The 20,774-nt window shown below is 31.1% G+C and overlaps 2 protein-coding genes across 4 annotated transcripts; one reads left to right on the top strand and one right to left on the bottom strand.

Annotated features, from left to right (window-relative positions):
- Positions 1 to 3,834: 3,834 nt before the first annotated feature.
- LOC148275918 (uncharacterized) lies at positions 3,835 to 9,229 on the bottom strand. The gene is made up of 4 exons (XM_088235019.1): positions 9,071 to 9,229; positions 8,216 to 8,352; positions 6,483 to 6,612; positions 3,835 to 4,135 (listed from the first exon to the last, which is right to left on the bottom strand). The coding sequence occupies exons 1-4, from the start codon at positions 9,120 to 9,122 to the stop codon at positions 3,972 to 3,974; spliced, it is 483 nt and encodes a 160-aa protein (XP_088091145.1). The 5' UTR covers positions 9,123 to 9,229; the 3' UTR covers positions 3,835 to 3,971.
- A 2,025-nt stretch (positions 9,230 to 11,254) lies between these two features.
- Positions 11,255 to 20,305, top strand: LOC148275917 (carotenoid isomerooxygenase-like). Of its 3 annotated transcripts, none has more exons than XM_088235014.1 (14): positions 11,255 to 11,399; positions 12,761 to 12,872; positions 13,723 to 13,834; positions 14,329 to 14,475; positions 14,550 to 14,660; positions 15,019 to 15,116; positions 15,193 to 15,273; positions 16,145 to 16,225; positions 16,499 to 16,623; positions 16,708 to 16,884; positions 18,205 to 18,409; positions 18,501 to 18,562; positions 18,639 to 18,737; positions 19,905 to 20,305. In XM_088235014.1, the coding sequence occupies exons 2-14, from the start codon at positions 12,785 to 12,787 to the stop codon at positions 20,076 to 20,078; spliced, it is 1,560 nt and encodes a 519-aa protein (XP_088091140.1). In that variant the 5' UTR covers positions 11,255 to 11,399; positions 12,761 to 12,784; the 3' UTR covers positions 20,079 to 20,305. The 3 variants fall into 3 exon arrangements, with proteins under 3 accessions (XP_088091140.1, XP_088091139.1, XP_088091141.1); XM_088235013.1 differs by lacking the exon at positions 11,255 to 11,399 and adding an exon at positions 11,484 to 11,778; XM_088235015.1 differs by lacking the exon at positions 11,255 to 11,399 and adding an exon at positions 11,638 to 11,778 and having other exon boundaries at positions 15,024 to 15,116.
- The last annotated feature ends 469 nt before the right edge of the window (positions 20,306 to 20,774 follow it).

Here is a 20,774-nt window from a genome sequence, read left to right as displayed (position 1 = left end):
CGATTTGGTGTTTTAATTTTACTGTGCAAATTTCTTTGTTAAAAATTATTCAACTTTTCCCATGTTATCCTATATTATGTACATACCACTAGGCCAAAAATTCTTTCAGCTGTCAATTTCAGTACCCATTGAGTGCTGGAGCAAAGATCTTCGCTTCATTATTTTCAGAACAATAACGAAAAATGGGGTCCGGTCCCAATTTATTAGGATAATTAGAGTTCTACTATACTTGGTTTAATTGCATACATATTGTATATAAATATGGTGTTTAAAATATGTTTCATATTATCGTCCTAAGAATAAGACCAAAATTGTTTGGGAATGCGATATCTAGAATGCGAATCTAGCTTACGATATATAAGCCGCAGTTATGACTAGAATATAATTCTATTATATTTTCAGTTTAAGAGCATTCGCTGCTGGGATCTATGATCAGAAACAATCGCTGCTTGAAAAATTTAGCTTTTGCCATTCCCAACTATACTTTGCTTCCAAACTTATATTTTAATACACAACTCTTATACCCGTATGCAGAGGCAAAACTTAAGGTGAGGAAAGTACATTCGAATCTCAAATGCGGAGAATAACCCGAAGGTGAAGACAATAGAATGTACTTTCCTCACCTTAAGTTTTGTCTCTGCATACGGGTATTAATTTCTTTACTGATAAAAGCTCACACTCCTCATTTTAGAATATCGCGTGTAATATGTTTAGTTACTGCTTCACAAAATGTAACCAGTACTTATTTTGCCTACAATTTATTATTAGTGCCAAATTGATTGTGATTCATGGAATTCCAAAATCTAAATATGCGGTCCTACTCTTAAAAAAAATGTTAATTCTGACTAAACTTTTCTGAATATAAATATTTACTACCAGTATACATATATTAATGTTTACTTGTAAAATTATTTATAATCTCGCGTAGAGCATTTTTGATAATTTGATCAGCAATTCATCTAAAAGTATTCCAGTGCTTGAACCAAATTCGGATAACCTCCAAAAAATGTTTTAGAGTGTAGTATTTCAAAATAAAACTATTTTTAAAATTCAATAGAATCGTTTGTTTACAATTTTCAAACCATATCTCCATTTCAATACATACACTATAGTAATTATTTAAAAGATACTACGTATGTCATCGCCATAAGTCAAAGTCACTTCACATGATAAATCTAAAATAGTTATTGATTTAACGGATTTGAAACGTGAGCTGATAATTTTATTTCTATTGATGTAAGACTATAACCATATTGTCTATGGATGAATTTAAAGGGCAATTGTATTCTGGTAATAAATATTTAGTCGTAAAATTAATTTCATCGTAATGAGGAACTTTAGCTCTACGAGAATTTCGATACAAACAATGTTTTCTTATGCGTGATAAAAATTAGAGCATTAAATTGAAGTGCAAAGTTTCTTGAAAATGTATGAAAAAAATAATAAAAAATATTTTAATAAAAACTAACTACTTTGAACGACGTCACTAGTTCATATGAATCAGCCAATGATTAGAGAGTTGTGGAAGATTTCCGGTTTACTTACCGTCAATGGACCAAACGGCACAACTGACAGAGAAGAAGCAGAAGAGAACTTGAGACATCACACGCGGAGTAATTTCAGAAATACAAAACTTTAAAAAATCATAGTGCTGATAATACGATACATAAAAATAAAAAATAATGTTTTTTGGCTTAGTTTAATAGTCTATTAATACATTTTAAAAACCACTAAAGTTTCTCATTGCACACATTATGAAATATATACTATATATATAGATAAATATTATTATATTTAAAAAATATCAATTTAGTTAATTTGTTATTTTTCATTGTGCTTTTCGAAGGCGATAGAGAAAAAAAAGAAGTATGTCTGCGTTTTATACTGTGTATTTTTATGTTGTTGATTTATATTAAGAAATTTAGGAAAGCCTTTTTACTAAGCTGTTTTTTAATGCATATTTGGCTGTAGAAAATGTTAAACTTTTCAGTATTTAGTAGCCTGATCTGCCACCATCTTTTATATGATTCAACTAAGGCATTAAGTTAATTTATTTTAGTATTATTAATCAAGGTACACAACGCGTCTTTGTTTATTTAACATTTAATGAATCATTCTTATATTAACTGTGGCAGGTCTAAAATATTTTCGTGTAAAATTTATTTATTTTCAAAGCAAATTTGTGTAATACTATATCCAAAAAATTACTTTTGTGTAAATAAATCGACCAATATGTTTACTCGACCATAAGTAAATGTGTCTGTTCGACTAGTTGGTAATATTCAGGCCCGGTTGTTTGATCATTAGTAATAGTTAACATTTTGTCTTCAACTATGTTTTAAGTATGTCCAAATGTTTGTAGACAGGCTGGATTTCCTCCCTAGGGAAATAATTAGATCTAAATTTTCTGCAGCAGGAAGGGAAAACATTTTTGAGAAGAGAATATGGGAGTATAAGCATTCTCAGCCGGATGAATCTCACCCACATGATAAAGGTTTCAGCTCTTTTACTTCACAAAAGTAAACAGATGGAAGAGTTGAGGAAATGTGGATGTTTAAACATGGGCAGAATGGTGAATGTTACACAGTGTGTAAAGTGGCCACTTAAAACAGGCAATGACAGGTCATAAGCCCTGTAACAAATTCAGTATATCTTTGTTTAAACAATTTGAAAAAAAAACATCATTCCCTTTCCGCACCTAATGGTTCATAGAGCACTGCATTGGCACACTAACAGCAGCGTATCTTGATTATTTTTGTTACAAGATGATCCGTTTTACGCTTCAGGTACCAGTCCAGGAATTATGAAATATTCTAGCATAGTAACACCTTGTAAATATTTCATGTCAACCATGTCGGTAATCGAACCCTAGACCTCTTGCATGGTAAGCAAACGCGCTGACCACTACACCACGAGGCCGACAAAAAATAAATTGTTACCATTGCTTTTGATTTTTAACTATTACTAACGATCAAATAACCAGGCCTTAGTTTTTACAATTTCAGATAATCGGCACAAATTTTTTAAAAAGGTATTTTGGAAATATCTCTACAAATTTGTAAAATACATATTAACTTTATGACAGCTCAAGTTTATACCGTCTATGTCTGCTACAAAATACATAATATATAGTCTTATTCTCGATATGAACAAGTGAATAAATCTTATTATCTTATCTTATTATTTTTAATTACATATTTATTTCAAATTGAAACAAAAATGCCGAAGGAATAAAAGGCTATTTTCAGATTATTTTATCTTATATTGGGAGTCTGCTCTATATATATACTTTAAAATCATATATGTTCTTATGTTCGTGGTACATTAGTGTCTTTAAAATGCTGTATTATGCTAGTAGGTGTATTTTTTATAAAAAAGGTGTTTCAAAAAGTACCCTGTTTCAAAATGGTGCATAACCAAACGATCTTTTTATTTTGAAGGCAATTATTTTCTATTCTATTTCTCTTTGAGTATAAGGAAATTTATTCTCATTAAATGTTCATAGTATGTCCAGTGACCCATATTTGTAGACTCCCTGTTTTTAAACATTTTTCCTTAAATCTAGTCATAGAAAAATAGTTATCACAATTGTTCATTACGTCTGTGTAAATTCCACATAAAATACAATAATATTATAAAAATGAAAATTAAAGTATTTTTTATAGTAGTTGTTGTATGTCTTTATATTATGTACATATTAAGAACTTCCTTTAGTAAGTGTTGGAATTGCTATAACAAATGGAATTGTAAATATATAAAACATTAGGCTTAAACGAACATTTGGAAGAAAATTCAGCGTTACGAATTCACAATAAAATAAATAAGAACTCCTACTCTTGTGTTGTTATTTATTAAGTGTCATCAAAGTGTTGTCAGAGCTATGGAGCTACAAATGCCAGTGTTGCCCGAGCTATAATATGAATTGGTTAAATACCTACATAACGTCACTGTTAATAGTTTAGGATCAAGTTTTATGCTGCCTGTGTTGAGTATATAAGAGTTGAAAGAAGTGTAACAATAAGCAGAGGCAATGATGCAGAAACAGCAGCTGAGCTTCCTCGTCCGGGTACTAGTATGCTGATAACTCCATTCCCATTACCCAGATTGCCATTTGATACAGGTTGGACTCCATTTCCTGAATATGAAAAAAAAACTTTAACTAAAAGCTTTATGAAAATGATGGCGCAAACAGAATTTAATTGAAAAAATAATTTATTCCAGTTTACATGGTACTCTAAAGAGTTTCACCACTATTCGATGAGAAGCTAAACGGATTTCAAATTGCCAAGCAATGTACCTATTATACATTGATTTTATAAATGTATACCTTGTTAGTTGCCACAAATAGTAAAAGAAACTAAAAATATTTACAGAAAAATGTATCAAAAAGGTGTAATTTAAAATATAACAGATGTCATAATAATCGCAGTGGCATTTTGGTAGGTACTAAATTTCTAGTGAGGTTACAATATATATTATACTCCAATACTGCTAGACTTCAATAATCAATGTTGATTACCAGTATGTACTGATAATCAACATATGTATGTTACTAAATTAAAAAAAAAAAACTAATAAGAATAAGTGTAGGAGTGTGTTTTTGAGTTTTTATAAAATTACAAAGTTATTCATTGTTAGGTAGATATGTACTCAATGCCAAAACACAAGAGTAGATACTATGATACAAATACTCCGCTCACCGCCTCCTTCCTTTTACTTCATCCTTGATGATTTTCCGAATGTTTGAGTTTACTGTTTACCGTATTGATGTGCCATATATTTGTTTTATTATTATTATTGTTGTTTCTAATCCTATATAATATTTGTGATGATAACTCACGTGTCTCTGTCAACTAATTGCTCGTCCCAACTCAACACGGGACTTTTAGTCCCATGGAGTTGGGACTTATGTCTCAAATAATGTGTAATAAAATGCCATAAAAATCAGACTTATCATTATGGTCAAAACTCACTCACACTGTGATGTCCGGCAAGTGTTTCTTTTAACGTTTAAGGCTCCTTTACTTTCCACTTTAACCGATATAATGTACTCCACATTCAACACAATGCACATTAAAATAAATATGTTTTTTTTGCTTGCAACTCGTGTTGTCTAAAGGAGTACAACTAAATTAGACTGGAGATGTCGTATGCATTGTTTGTCTTGCAAAAAACTGTAGTTTGGAGAAGGAAATAGGGTTGTTTTTATGTTGAAATATTTTTATATCAAAGCTTTTATTCAACTTGCCACATTGAACGTGTGGAGTATGATTCTTTTAGTGAAACGGAGCCTCACGAATAAGCGGCATATAAATATCACTTTTTTTTCTCAAATAATAATAGATTTAAAAGTATCTTAACAAAATTTATCTCAAAAACTCAATCATTTGAATCTGCTGCGGCTTTCTGAATGATAGTAGGTACTTACTAGTTGAAATGTTTCATTTTGCTACAGTAATTAAAAAATCTCGAGTTTTATTGGTACATAATATACATGGTTTTTAGGGCCACACTTCAAAACTTCAGAGGAACATTTTTTATGGTGTACTTTTAAAAACATCTTAATATTTTTTTTGGAAAATCGATTTTCTTTTCTTTTTTAACTGTGATTAAAAACGTATTTAACCAACAAAGCAATACGCATCGGATGCGGACTTGGGAAGGGGCTGGGTAGGAGAGGGGTAGGGGTTTGTAGAAGGGATGCTAGTCCATGATATTAAGGATTTTCTCTATTTTGAAATTACATATAATTCTTTTTTATTATTAAAAAAGTTTTTGAAAAAATATATTAGGATTTTTTTATAATTTACCATGAGGAATGTTCCTCTGAAGTTCTGCGGTCTGTCCCTGTAACACCTTGTATATATATAATATTGTTGCTCTAGATGTGACACCTCATAACTGAAGTTTTTGGTCAATTTTAAGTTTTTATGCAAAAATGTTGATAAAGTAATTTTCTATCTTTCCGGTGATACCTTGTATGTACAGGAGGCTTTATTCACTAAAAAAACATACTGCTAGTAACCTCTCGAAACTAGCCTTGCTTTAACTTTGTACGGTGCACTTAATTTTTTTCTCTCTGACTGGTTTGTAAATACGAGGTGTCACATATAAAGCGACAATATGTATTATACAATAACCATGTAGATTAAATAAATTATTAAAATATAACTTCTAAATAATAAAAATATATTTCTACCCACTAAAAGAGCGTACTTTAAAAAATTATAATTCGCTGCAATACGTACCTGTACTTATTCTCTATAAAAGTTATAGTCTTAGTACTTTTGTATTGCGATAAAATATAATATCATGACTTATAGTGAATTCATTTTTTTCATTCTGTAAAGAATATTTTAAAGTAACTATCTAAAAAATTAACCTTAAGGCAGAAAATATCCTTAAAATGACTGCAGTAATATTTATGAATGCATAACTTTGTTACTAATTAAAAGCCTAACTAGATTCATAAATCAACCTACCAATATTACAAAGACTCCCTGTGCAAGCTCTAAAGTATGTCTTGAAATCTTCATCTTCTACCATCGTATTAAGGTGAATGGGGTTGCTCTCGCAACCTCTATAAAAGCTTGCCACTTTTCCCGCAGGATTCTGGAATCATATGGAAGAAACATTCAGTATGTTGGATGATGCCAGTGCTAAATAAAATCCTAAAAAAACATACAAAATTTCAATTTTTGCAACATGTACCTATATTATTTTACTAAAATTTAATATGCATAATGATAACTACTTATAATTTATAGACAGTATCTGAATACATTATCAACAATATTTTGAGTTTGTCCAAACTTTTGTAGACAAGGACTGGATTTAACTCCCCGAGGAGCTGTTTATATTAACATATTACAACAGAGATGAAGAAAATTTTAGAGAAGTTAATATAGAAGTCTAGGCATATACAGGGCTTACGACCTGTCAATGGCTGGCTTAAGTGGCCACTTTACACACTGAGTAAAATTCACCATTCTGCCTATATTTGAACATTCCTTAAATTCTTTCATCTGTTGATGTTTGTGAAGTTAAAGAGCTGAAAGTTTTATTTATGCGGGTGAGAATCATCTAATTGAATTATTTCACCTACATACTAGGCAATGCCAGAAAATGTTATTTTTTCAATTTCTATACTTCTTCAAGGACCAGGTGGATTTATCAACAATATTTTGAGTTTGTCCAATTTTTTGTAGACAAGGACTGGATTCAACTCCCTGGGGAGCTGTTTATATTAACATATTACAACAGTAATGAAGAACATTTATGTGAAGGTAATAAAGAAGTCTAGGGATCTACAGGCTTATGACCTGTCAATGGCTACTCAGTGTGTAGTGGCCACTTAAACCAGCCATTGACAGGTCATAAGCCCTGTAGACGCCTAGACTTCTATATTACCTTCTCTTAAATGTTCTTTATCTCTGTTGTAATATGTGAATACATTATGTTCTTTCTAAAATGCAAATAGTATAGTTGTACTTCGATATTGAATATTTATGTGTTTTTTTCTCTACGGTAATTATATACATTATGTACATGTTACCTAGGGCTGACAGCTGACACCTGAAAGGAAAGACTACTTTTATGTCATTTTTAATCAATTTAACACTAAATAATTCAATTAATTCATGACTTTCAGTGAATTGAAAAATGCTTGTATTTATTATTATTTAGTTATGAAAAAATAAATAAATCTAATAATAATATTGTGTTGTGGAAAAACGTCACAATTTTTTGTTTATAATAGGAAATAGATATTTTATCTTTAAATGGCTAGCAATAATTCTAAGGTAATTCATGGTAACCATAATAATAGTCATACATTCAATGGTGGATATTTATGTATGACTATTATTATGGTTATTCAATGGTGGATATATATATATGGTTGGATAATTTATAAAGCGCCATTTTTGTGAAAATCACCTCAAATATTTATGTATGACTATTATTATGGTTATTCAATGGTGGATATTTATGTATGACTATTATTATGGTTACTATGAATTACCTTAGAATTATTGCTATTCATTTAAAGATAAAATATCTATTTCCCATTATAAACAAAAAATTGTAACGTTTTTCCACAACACAATATTATTATTAGATTTATTTATTTTTTCATAACTAAATAAAAAACTCAATCTGCTTTTTAAAAACACAAGTACATATTTGTTTTCCTTGTTGCATATAAAGAACTTGCCTTATATTCCTGTCGTTTAATGGTGCAGTACTTAAATGGACATTCAATATTGGAGCTTCCGGGAGCTGATGCCGGGTTAGTCACACAAACATCTGAAGTATCGGAGGCAGACATTGTGCACACATAGCACCGTAGACCTGATATAAAATTACAAAAAAGTAGAAACAGTTCTTGTCAAATCATTAAGAACAGTTACGTATTTTTACATGTAAGTATATAAATTGATATTATTTTTTTTATTGAATTATTTATGCATTTCTCAACTCAACGTGGATTTTCTAGCGAGCCGGGGCAAGTTCACAGACATCAGTCATTCTTGGTTGCGTTACTATAAGCAGTCTCTCTGTGCCCAATAAATGTATGTATACTGTCATTAATAAATTTAAAAAATCATATACTTAGATATTGATGACCTTGTAATCTTGGTATAAAAATCAACAATTTCACTGCCATGGCCCTTTTTTACTTTATCAATTTTACTACATAACACGTTTGTGTGGGTACAAACAAAAATTCAAATTGCCTTCCATATTCTGTTAGATCCTGGCCACAACGATTGTTCATGTTACTGGCCACTTAGAACATAACATATTTTTTATATGATAGCTCCAGTATCCGAAGTGGAGAGATGGTCCCAAAAAAAGGAAAGTAAAGAAAATTTTGAAAAATATCTCAGGAGCGAAAGGGTTTTGGGTTTATCAAACATTGACAAATAGAACAGTATTAAAAATTTGTGTGTACAGACAAATTCTAAATCTTTACGTTCTACAGTGTAAAATACTCGATAATTATTACATAGAATTACTTTATATTGCTGGATCACACTGATTCTAGGAATATAATGTCATAGTTTACCTAAGGTTGACCTGAAGGCTAATAAAAACAATAAACACAGAATTTTGTACATTTTCCGTTGTTTGACTCTATACACTAAAACTATAGTAATAATTGATACACTAAAACTGCAAATTGATTATTGGACAAAAATTGAAAAGCTTACAATAGGTTTATCTTATCTGATTTAGTCATATCTTAATTTCAATATCTTATCATTAAATAATAATAAATGATTGCTTCTACATTAACATTTCTTAAAACTGATTCATATTTATTTCAAAGAAATAACAAACAATGATTTGTTTTCTAAATATTAATATACTCTGTAGGTATATAAAATAAAAATATTTAAATTAAAAAATATAACTGATGTTTATCACAAATGGATATAATATTTAAAGTGGTGTAATGGCTAAGAAATTTGCCTTGTGCGTGAGTCATAATAAGATAGGAAAAAATAAATGTGTTTTTTTCCAAGTGATTGTTATTGAACTTGTTGTGGAGCAAAATAAACACAATATTAAAAGATAAGGAAAACATAATGTACTTATTCTAATTTTAAAATTTGGTAAGGTATCCAATATAAAACATTTTTATTAAATATACAGGTGTTCATTTAACCCTGTCACATCCGAAACCACGATGATCAGTATGAGCAAGAAGACATATTGGCACATTAAAATATTTTTTTAGAATGAATAAGATTCAAAAAATAAAATATCAAAAAAAGCAAATGGTTGAGGAGGGGGAAGGGGGGAGTCTGATACTGCGCCGCGCTCCTCTCACTTCTCCCCTGCAGAAGTAAGCAACCATTTGTTTTTTTTAATATTTTATTTAAAAGAAAATTCTTTGTTCTAAATATTTTTTTAATGTGCTAATATGTCTTCTTGCCCATACTGATCATCGTGGTTTTAGATGTGACAGGGTTAAAAGAACACCCTGTATGTGACGCGTTTCGTCTTGTTAGGACATTATCAAAAAAATATAACTGGTTTTTTATTAGTAGGTCTATTATTGCTATATTATTGTATCTTTTATGCACTTTTTTCTCACCACCACAGGAGTGGTATTCTGAATCTTCTCTACCCCCTAGAGAGTCATGGTTAATTTGGGGATTTTTATTTATTGAATAGGACGACACTTTGCTTCATGCCACACTGATGATTAAACGTCCAATGATGTATAAAACTGTTTAAAAAACGACAAAAAACTAATGCTGTTTGGTAAATTCAACCTAATGAAATGTTTTGGGTAATGTTTAAGGTCGCTATAATGATCTTAATGAAAATCGTCACGTTTAATTTCACGTGTTCATATTTATTTGACATTTAATCATCAGTGTGGCCAGATATGAATCAAATCGAAACGCATGCAAAAAATAAAAATCCGTAAATTAACATAACTCTCTAAAAGATTCAGAATACCACCCCAGGGCTGGTATTCCGAAGAGATCACTCTGTTAAGCTAGGGTTTCCTAGGACAGCGGTGCCCGTATTTTAACGGCCGTAGTGAACGGTGATGCAGTGGACAGCCGTCGTAAAGGTGATTAGAGAGTGGTTTCCTAGGAAAACGGTGTTAAATGGTGTTGATAACACCGTTTTCCTAGAAAACCACACTCTAGTCACCTTTACGACGGCTGTCCATTGCATCACCGTTCACTACGGCCGTTAAAATACGGGCACCGCTGTCCTAGGAAACCCTAGCTTTAGCGTGTAATTTGTACGTAGGTGGTATTCTGAATCTTCTTTACCTCCTAGAGAGTGGTTTACTTAGGGATTTTTAATTTTTTGCACGCGTTTACACTTATAACTACTGATGATTTTTATTTAGAACATTATTGCGACCTTAAGCATTACCCAAAACATTTAATTAGGTTAAATTGACCAAACCGCACCCGTTTTTTTCCGTTTTTTAAACAGTTTTATACATCATTTGGCGTTTAAAAAATTCTCAGTACGGCCATTATATAAAGCAAAGTGTCGTCGCATTCAAAAAATAAAAATCCTCCAATCAACTACTCTCTAGGGCTCTAGGGGATAGAGAAGATTCAGAATACCAGCCCTGGAATGAGAAGAAATGTTTTTTTTATGTAAAAGATGAACGGAGGTTAGGGTTCTAAGTATTAATGTTTCAGGCATTTCTTAAAAGTTGAAAGTGGCCATGAAAGGATTTTACTCTACTTCACTTGCAATGGAGATAGCCACGTTTCTTTTTTTAGCGTCCCATTTGACATTACAAAATTTATTATGACCTACGACCGTCATAACTTATGACTGTGATTGCGAAGTAAAGACAACATAAAAAGTGACATACCTATGTCATCAGTTTGGTGAAGTTGAAATCACAGGTTGAAATGCTTTTTGAGATTTGAATATTTTATTAGTTGCCATATATAATAAAGTGAGAGACTTTGTTCCTTTGTTGATCCGCCATTTTGAAATTGAATTGTTTATTTTCGTCTTCTGTTTCATGTACGCTGCCGGTAATAGGTTGCCGTTGTACCACTTCAGTTCGTGAAAATACAATTTGTGTTTCCATTTTGTTAATATTTTCATATTGATTTTATTATTTTAAGTTCTAGTTTTGCTATTTGACTTAAATATTTAATGTGTCTACCTACTTCTAAATTTAGTTTCGAGTTAGTTTGGAAAAGTGCTACGCAAATATCAAACCTATTTTTTCTGACAGCAAAATAATACAAAAGTTTATTTTAATTTCAAAATATGGTACGAACCAGTCTTGGTTTTTTTAAAAAACTTTAATAATAAATTGACGGCCTTTTGCCGGCGCTTGACGTAAAGTAAGAACTACCTGTCAAAGTAAACACAACTTGAATAGTTACGATGTAAACAGTAAACATAATAGCATACAATCGTACAATTAAATAATTCTATCCATACAATATTACTTCGTGCTTTAATATTTATTTTGCAATTACTTTTCACAGTATTTAGTTTTACGTTTTGGATTTAAGTACCTACCTACCTGCCTGCTTGATTATGCGTGTTTTTTTTATTTTTATTATACCCATTATCCATTATTATCTTCGACCTCTCAAACTATATCAACGAATTACGCCCGATAACCTCTGTACTGCTAAATATAGGCGACTGAATTAATCCTTTTTTCTACCTATAATAATGTAAATATAGAAATGTAGGGGAGTATGGGGTACAGTGGATCACTTTTTTTAAATTGATTTATTTATTTATTTACATTTTTTTTTGCACCACAACAGGCCAGGAGGCCTAATTACAGTGGTGAATTACATCACAGAGCACCCAGGCTTGAGAAAAATCACATTTTAATTTTTGTGTTCTCACCGGGAATCGAACCCGGAACCTTCCGTGCGTGAGTCAAGCGTCTTGACCACTACACCACGGAGGCCGCCATGCCGCCAAACCTATGTCGCTCTGAAGTCTGAAGAAGAAAAACTGCGAATGTGGATTAGTCTTGAAATTGAGTCATATTTCAGCTCTCCCGAACATTTTTGAAAATTACAGATGGTCCTTTCTGCCATTTGACTACCGCTATAAAGTAAATAGAAAAATTCACCTTTTATGAAAATTTCATCTCAACCTTGTTGAGAATTGATTGCAGAACTTTATGAATAATAAACACTATGAATTTGATAGCCAAAAAAGCAACCGCTACACCACAAGACAGACTAATATTGAATTTATGCCCCATCATTGATTTATGTTGTAGACCAGTGAGGAAAAAAAAGAAACCATGCTATTGCCACCCAATAAAGACCTTAGCTACCATTTTCGGTCTTGTGAAACTGAAGTTTTGAAACCGTTACATGGGACAAAAACTGGTATGTAACTTGATGCTTTTTATTATTTATTTGTACCAGGCCGACGAGTGGTGATTTTCTGCACAGTATGCGCTGGAAATCAAACCCAAAACATCAGCGTGTTAATACCAACATCATTTCCCTATCCGCACTCTAAGGTGCGTAGGGTACTGAATTAGAACTCCAAAAAAGCGTGTCTGGATCATTTAGTACATAATCCAATATAAAACAATCCATATATTTTCTTTGAGGAATGAGCCTAATCTCCAGACGATTTCCTTTTGCAGGATTTTTACCTGAGAGTCCTCGCTAAATTTAAATAATGATTTTGATAAAATTATCATCAAAATATCTTTTGTTAGGTTTTACTATATTATTTGAATCGGGCTGTGGTCCCGTGGCTAGTGTTGCGGACTCATGGATCAGAGGTCCAAGGTTCGGACCCCATTCCACCCAACTTGATTTCTATTTTCTAAAAGCGAGTTATTTACAACTCGTTGAAAATGGTCACCAAAATTTAAATATTTGGGTAAATTATTAGAACGCTAATATTTAAAAAAAATATATATATATTGACCGAGGCATTTTTATTGATATTTTTACCAAAGTCATTAACTATGGAGTTTTATGAAAAAAAAACTTAGATAGAAAAATATAAATACTATCAAATTTATTTCAATTAGGTTACCTATTTAGGTACTAACGAATCTGCCGTTTCGATTAAGATGATATGTGTGTAATAGGCTATTCTCTATCGGGTATCACGCAGCTGGTTTGTTTATTTGGAAATTCTTGTAATAATGAACAGACTTTAGTAATTACCTCGCAACATGTAACCAGAAGTTAATTAATTTTACTGTATTCTTTTCAGGCCACATACCTTCTTGGTTAAATGGAACTTTATTATTAAATGGTCCTGGTTCCTTAAAAGTTGGTGATATGGAATTCAAACATGTATTTGATAGTTCGGCTTTACTTCGCAGGTACACCTAGACCTCCTTCATAAATAAACTGTTATTGATTTATTAAATCTAAATTTTCCTTGTGAAAATTGGAGTAATAGACAACCCTTTTCTCACATTATTCAAATCATTCTAGTCTCTTTATAATTTAGGCCTTCATTTATATAATATGTTATCAACTCAGATCTACATACAATTCAAGACAGTGTTTTTTGGTGTATAATTTACTAAGAAATCCATATTTTTTATTACAAACAAATTAAAGTCGATGTAAAATTTTACAGAAAGAATAATTGCATAAAACGTTATTGGTCATTTAGTTCTTTGATTGGCACTAGTTGAAAATGGCTAGCATTACTTAGTTCTTTGTTTGTCGTTGGTTAAAAATTTGCCGTCCTTTTAGTTCTCAAATTCACCAGGCCCATTAGTATTAGTACAAATTCTCAGTTTGGGCTTGTATAAAAATGTTGAAATTAGTTCCCTTTAGATTTTAAGGAACATATTTTTAATTACAGATTTCATATTGCCAATGGAGAAATTACTTTCCAATGCAGATTTCTGCAATCCAGAACGTATCAACGAAATCAAAAAGCGCAAAAAATTGTTGTCAATGAATTTGGTACCAGTGCTGTCCCTGACCCATGTCACGGTATTTTTGATAGGTCTGTTTTTTTTCTTCTTAAGTTAAAATATTTTAAATTGTTAAAAAAAAAAAAAATATTATTTAAATCTTTAGGTTCTCAGCTTTATTCACACCTGGAGAAGGAATGTCTGATAATGCGATGATTTCTGTTTATCCGTTTGGAGATGAGTTTTATACATTTACAGAAAGTCCCATAATTCACAGGTGACAACTAACATTTTCAAATTTTGTTATAGTACAGAATATTTAAGTTATTCATTTTTTGGTGCCGATCCTTCTTGTGCTTGGAGAGGGACTTACACTGAATTATCATAATAAAAATACAAACAATGACAAAACAAAATTTTACATATTTAAAAAAAAAAAAATTGTTCAATTTTTTTTGTATTTTTACAATAAACATAAATGATAAAACAGAGTATTAAAAAAATAAAGCATAATTACATAAAAATGAAATACATATTAATAGTAAAAATAGTAAACAAAAAATCCCACAAAGGTATGGCCTGTTTGTGGGTATACAAGAAAATGAATATTATTTCATCTTTGTTTTTTCCAATAGAATAGACCCAGAGACATTAGAAACAACTAAAAGACTGAATGTATATGACCACGTTTCCATCGTTTCACATACATCTCATCCTCATGTTATGAAGAATGGTAAATATTTTATACAAAAACTGTATTTTATATTTCATATAAATATAGAATTTACTCAAAAATATATAATTTTTAGGTGATGTTTTTAACGTTGGATTATCAGTGACCAAATCTGGTTTGGCGTACACAGTTGTCCGCTTCCCATATACAAAAAAGGGTATGCAATGTATGTTTATATTTTTAATAGGTACTTTCCAGAAATGATATTTTGGTTTACGACCTTTTAATTTCCTGTGACACATTATATACCTATGTGTAAGAATTCTAACGAAATCAGGAGAGTGATCAAATCTAAGGCAGGTAAAATTGATAATATTAAGAAAGGATTGCCGAGATGGTTTGGTCTTGTAGAATGAATAGATTAGAATAATAAAATAGATGAGATGAGGACAACCAAGAAAGAGGCATGATCAGATAAACAAAATCTCTGCAGTCAAATGCAGGCACAACCGAAGGGCAAATATGACAAGATAAATGAGTGTGGAAGAAGCTAGGAATATATGTCAGGATAGACGTATGTGGCTCTCCATCCTCTCTGCCTACTCCTACAAAGAAATGGCATAGTAGTAGTAAGAATTTTAACAAATTGATTGGTCATAGAATGAAGCCGATCTGGGCAGTAAATGTTATCTTTTAAATTGCAATTGATCACAACTTAACTCAACTGAGAGGAATGTTTTCTTATAATTGAATTACAGTTAGTATAATAACTTTAAGATGATGATTTTATTAATTTTATTTTGCATTTTTTTTTTTAAGGAATAACCCGCTAATCCTCTATTTTAGAGGCTTATCAGTGGGTAGGAAATAAAGGATATAGATGGAAGTTATAAATAATACACCACAACACCCACACCAATTAAAAAAATATTTGTTGGATTTTTTCTTGTAACTTGCGGGAACCGTACCTGCGACACCAGTTTCACAGTTAGCCCTTTAACCAGCTACTCCACAGCGCCTGTCAAATGTAATGTAATTTTAATTTAGTATAATTGGTATTGTTTGAACACAAATCCTGTTTGTTTTAGGAGATATGTTTGCTAGTGCCGTCGTAGAAGCACGAGTACCAGCTCAGTGGCGAATGAACCCCGGATACATGCACACATTTGGTTAGTCTCCAAGCCAAAAATAATATTATTAAGTATTAATTTGTAGCAAGTCATAAATTATTTTTAAAATAAAATAATTATCAGTTTTTTATGAGTAATAAAGTAGTAGTAGTTTTGTTTTTATGTTTAAATTAAATATCAATACAATTTTTACAAATAGGATATAAAACTTCTGTTTTTATTCATTTCGGTTTCGACTTAAAATTTTAGCTGAGATTTTAATTATTCTTAATTTTTTCAATATGTTAACATATTTTCTTATTTTTATTACAGGAATTACTGAAAACTATTTTATTATTATAGAACAGCCCTTGGCGGTTTCTCTTTTACACTCAGTAAAAGCCCAATTATTTCATGTGAAGTCATCTAGTTGTCTTAAGTGGTATATGGATTATAAGGTTACACATAAAGAAATAACATATTTTATCATTGATTTTATTGTTTTTACTTTTTATTGACATTTTAAAATTATATTTTTTAAGACACTATTTCACGTGGTACGCCGTTCAGATGGACAAATCGCTAGAACATTTCAGGCAGACACATTCTTCTATTTCCATATTATAAATCAATATGAACAAGATGGCCATATTATTATTGATATTTGCACTTATAAAGATGCATCAATAATAGATGCAATGTATTTAGAAAGTATAAAGGTAAAATATATTTAATATGTCGATATATTATTATAACTTTTAAATTATATATTTTTTTCACACTATATTTATGTAACATTTATTGAGACACAAATCCCAACTCCATGGAACCAAAGTCCTGTGTCGAGTTGGAACATTATGGCTATATTGTTGACCTAACTTGTAAAACTTGTGAGTTCCAAACCTATTTTACAGTAAAAACAGGTTTGGTATATTTTTATTTCAAACAATGGAATGCTGTACAAATATAACAATTTTTACTCACATATGTAGATTATTTGAAGTCCTAACAGAATACGCTAATATATCATTTTTGACTGTTTGTGGGCTTACAAGTACATATTACAAGTTAGGGTGACGATATATTGGATCATATTTTTATGAAGATACAAGCACAATAAGTAATTCTAACAAGGATTCTAAGTACTCAGTACTAACCCAGCCCGGCCTGATATCTAGTTACTTTGTGTGCCTCTTTTTAAATTATTTAGTACAAGTATTATTATTATATCTACAGTTTGTGTATTCAACATTGTGGTGAAAGTGTAAAGTGGCCACTTAAACCAGCCAATGACAGGTCATAAGCCCTGTAAATGCCTAGACTTCCATATTCCCTTCTCAGAATTTTTTTCCCTCTCTGTTGAAATAAATTTAAATATGAACAACTCCCTAGGGAGGAAATCCAGCCAGTCTGCAAGCATTTGGACATAATCAAACATTGTTGAATTACTACCTGGTAAAAGAAGAAGTATAGAAATTGGAAAATTGTTTTCAGGCGTTGCCTAGTAGGTGATTTGGTTCAGCCGGATGAATCTCACCCACGTGATAAAGGTTTCAGCTCTCTTACTTCACAAAAGTCAACAGATGGAAGAGTTGAGGAAATGTGGATGTTCAAACATGGGCAGAATGGTGAATGTTACACAGTGTGTAAAGTGGCCACTTAAACCAGCCAATGACAGGCCATAAGCCCTGTAAATGCCTAGACTTCTATATTCCCTTCTCAGAAATTTTTTCCCTCTCTGTTGAAATAAATTTAAATATAAATTATCTGTTCATTAAAAAAATATTATTTACTCAAAAGTGAAATTAACCCAAGTACATAAATAATATATTTTTAAAGTTAATATCTAATATTTAGTGAAATAATTATGATTCTATTTTATGTCAATCACTATGATACTTAATTACTTTCTGGGCGTTTATACAATAAATAAGCATATCCCGTTTCAGAAAACATATATCAATCATGTTTAATTAATTGAATACTTTGATTTTTTAAATATGTAAGCTAGTGCCACTTTATTAGTATTTTTTTTACAGAAACTACTAACGGAACCACGGTATCCAAATGTATTTGGGAGTGTCGCATTAAGATTCGTCCTCCCATTGACTGGTGATAAAGTGACTCTCCCAAGTACTGAAGCAACGGCCTTTAGAAATAGTGATAATTTCATCCACGTTATCCCTGAGAAGCTATTTTCTGGAACTTGTGAACTACCGAGAATCAACTATGAAAATTATATGGGTAAAGCGCTGATTTTGTAAAACAATTAAAATGATTTAATATTTTAGATTCTGTTTTCTTTAATCCATCTGACTATTTTATGAATTTCTAGGAAAGCCCTATAGATATTTCTATGCGGTTACTGGTGACATTGATCAAGATTCGTTCGGAGGGGTATTGAGATTTTTAAAAATATGTTCTTTACTTTATTTCAAAATTAAATCTATGTTTAAAAAATCTTTTTTTGCAGATTTTAAAAATTGATACCAAAGAAAAAACTGAGGTTTTGTGGTATGAAGACGATTGTATCCTGAGTGAGCCTATTTTTATCAAAAAACCGGATTCAAAGGTATTTCAACTATTCATGTTATTTACTTCTACAAACCTAATAAAATAATGTTCTTAAATAGATATAATATAAATAGATAGAAGATGTTGAAAGGAGTTTGAATGCGGGCAGCAAAATGAATGGCGCACTAAGCACAGTAATTGCTAATAAAAATATGTCAATCAAAGCTACACAACGGAGTTTTAATCTCAACCCTTATTTATGGAAGTAAACATGTAACTGGCAGAAGAAGGATGAAAGCCGAGTCAACGTGGTTGACATGCGATCTCTTAGACGAATGTGTGGGAAATCCAAAGTATGATAGGGTTACGAATGATGAAATCAGGCGAGAGTGTAAATCTGAGTCAAGTATAATTGATAAGATTAAGAAAGGGTCTCTGAGATGGTTTGGTTATGTAGAACGAATGGACGACGAAATAATGGTAAAACAAGTATTTATTGCTAAATGAATGGTAACGTGAGACGAAGATGACCAAGAAAGACGTGGAATGATCAGATTAACCAAAACCTTAAGTCTGGTCATGTGAAAAGCAGATAGAACCGAAGGGCATGTATGACAAGATGTATGAATGTGGAATAAGCTAGGAATGTATGCCAGGATAGACGTGTGTGGCGGTCCATTCTCTCTGCCTACCCCTACGGAGAAATGGCATGATGGTAGTAGTAGTTCTTAAATCTCTCTTCCAAGTTAATCCCTCAATGCTGAGGATCGTGATCACCATGAACACTTCTGATTAGTCTGTTCCACTCCAGTCTGTCTTCAGCCTGAGGAACTAATCAAAGTTTAAATCAAATTTTAGCCCCGTAGCCACATTTATTTGGTCAGTCCATCTATATGGGATTCTACCCCGGCTTCTACTACCTTCTCGTCCAAACATTATTGCCTTTTTTAGTTCTTAAATAGAAACCCACATAACTAAGTAGGCATACGTTTCTTATGGCATTATGTAATTAAGTATCACCATTTTTTGTTATGAAATTCTTACTGCCCCTAAGAAGTGCAAATTTGGTTTTCCCTTTCCAATGAATTCAGATAATTTTGTATATACAGATTAATAAATACCCCTCAACAATTTTAATTCACTCATATTATTTTAGACATTACCTCTTCCTAATTCATAAAAATATATGTTAAATAACAGTAAATACTTTATTTATATTTTTAAGGGTGAAGATGATGGAGTAATACTATCCACAATAATTTGGGGGAAGGATAAAGAAAACGATGTGGGATTGTTAGTGTTGGATGCACTTACTTTTACGGAATTGGGAAGAACAATCTTTTCTACCCCTTCTCCAGTCCCCAAGTGTCTACATGGATGGTTTCATCACATGAAATAAACACTAAAATATATTTTTATTATTATTATTGATTACCTACAGTTTATTTACTATAATAATATACCCATTTAAGCAACAGTTTGATTAGGATTATTCTTTTACCATCATTGAATCAGCTTTTACTTAGTAACACTTCTTATGTTATTGTATATTACTGTAACAAATATTTGATAAAACCATTATTATGTAATTATTCTTTGAATAAGTAAAGCTATCTAAAATTAAAAGGTTTTTTATTGTTTCATGTAATATATAAAAATATCTAAGAAGGTATGCCCAAACATTTATAGAAAAACAATAGAAGTCAAATATATCCATTAAAAATATTTTAATAAACCAACAAAAAATAAACAAAGTTACAAAACACACACATTAAAAAAACATTATTCACTTTTGGTGGAAGTAGCCTCTTTCGACATGTAGAGCGAATGGATGACGAGAGAATGTTAAAACATTTATATATATATATATGTGTGTGACGAGAATTAATTATCACGTAGCGCGAGGACATTGCGTGGTGTGAGTAGTTTTCAAAATACCTGAGAATAATCAATAGCCCCATAGATGACTTAATGATAATGCTTTATTACGGAACGATTTTTTTAAAAGGAAATATTAGCGTTCTTTTAACTAACCCAAACAGTTTTATTTTGGTGGCCATTTTCAACGAATTGTAAATAACTCACTATTAGGAAA

The sequence above is a fragment of the Micrasema longulum genome, unplaced genomic scaffold (assembly GCF_059751315.1).
Source record: "Micrasema longulum isolate JH-2025_06_02 unplaced genomic scaffold, ASM5975131v1 h1tg001317l, whole genome shotgun sequence".
Taxonomy (NCBI): domain Eukaryota; kingdom Metazoa; phylum Arthropoda; class Insecta; order Trichoptera; family Brachycentridae; genus Micrasema; species Micrasema longulum.
This window is presented reverse-complemented; position numbering and strand designations above follow the sequence as displayed.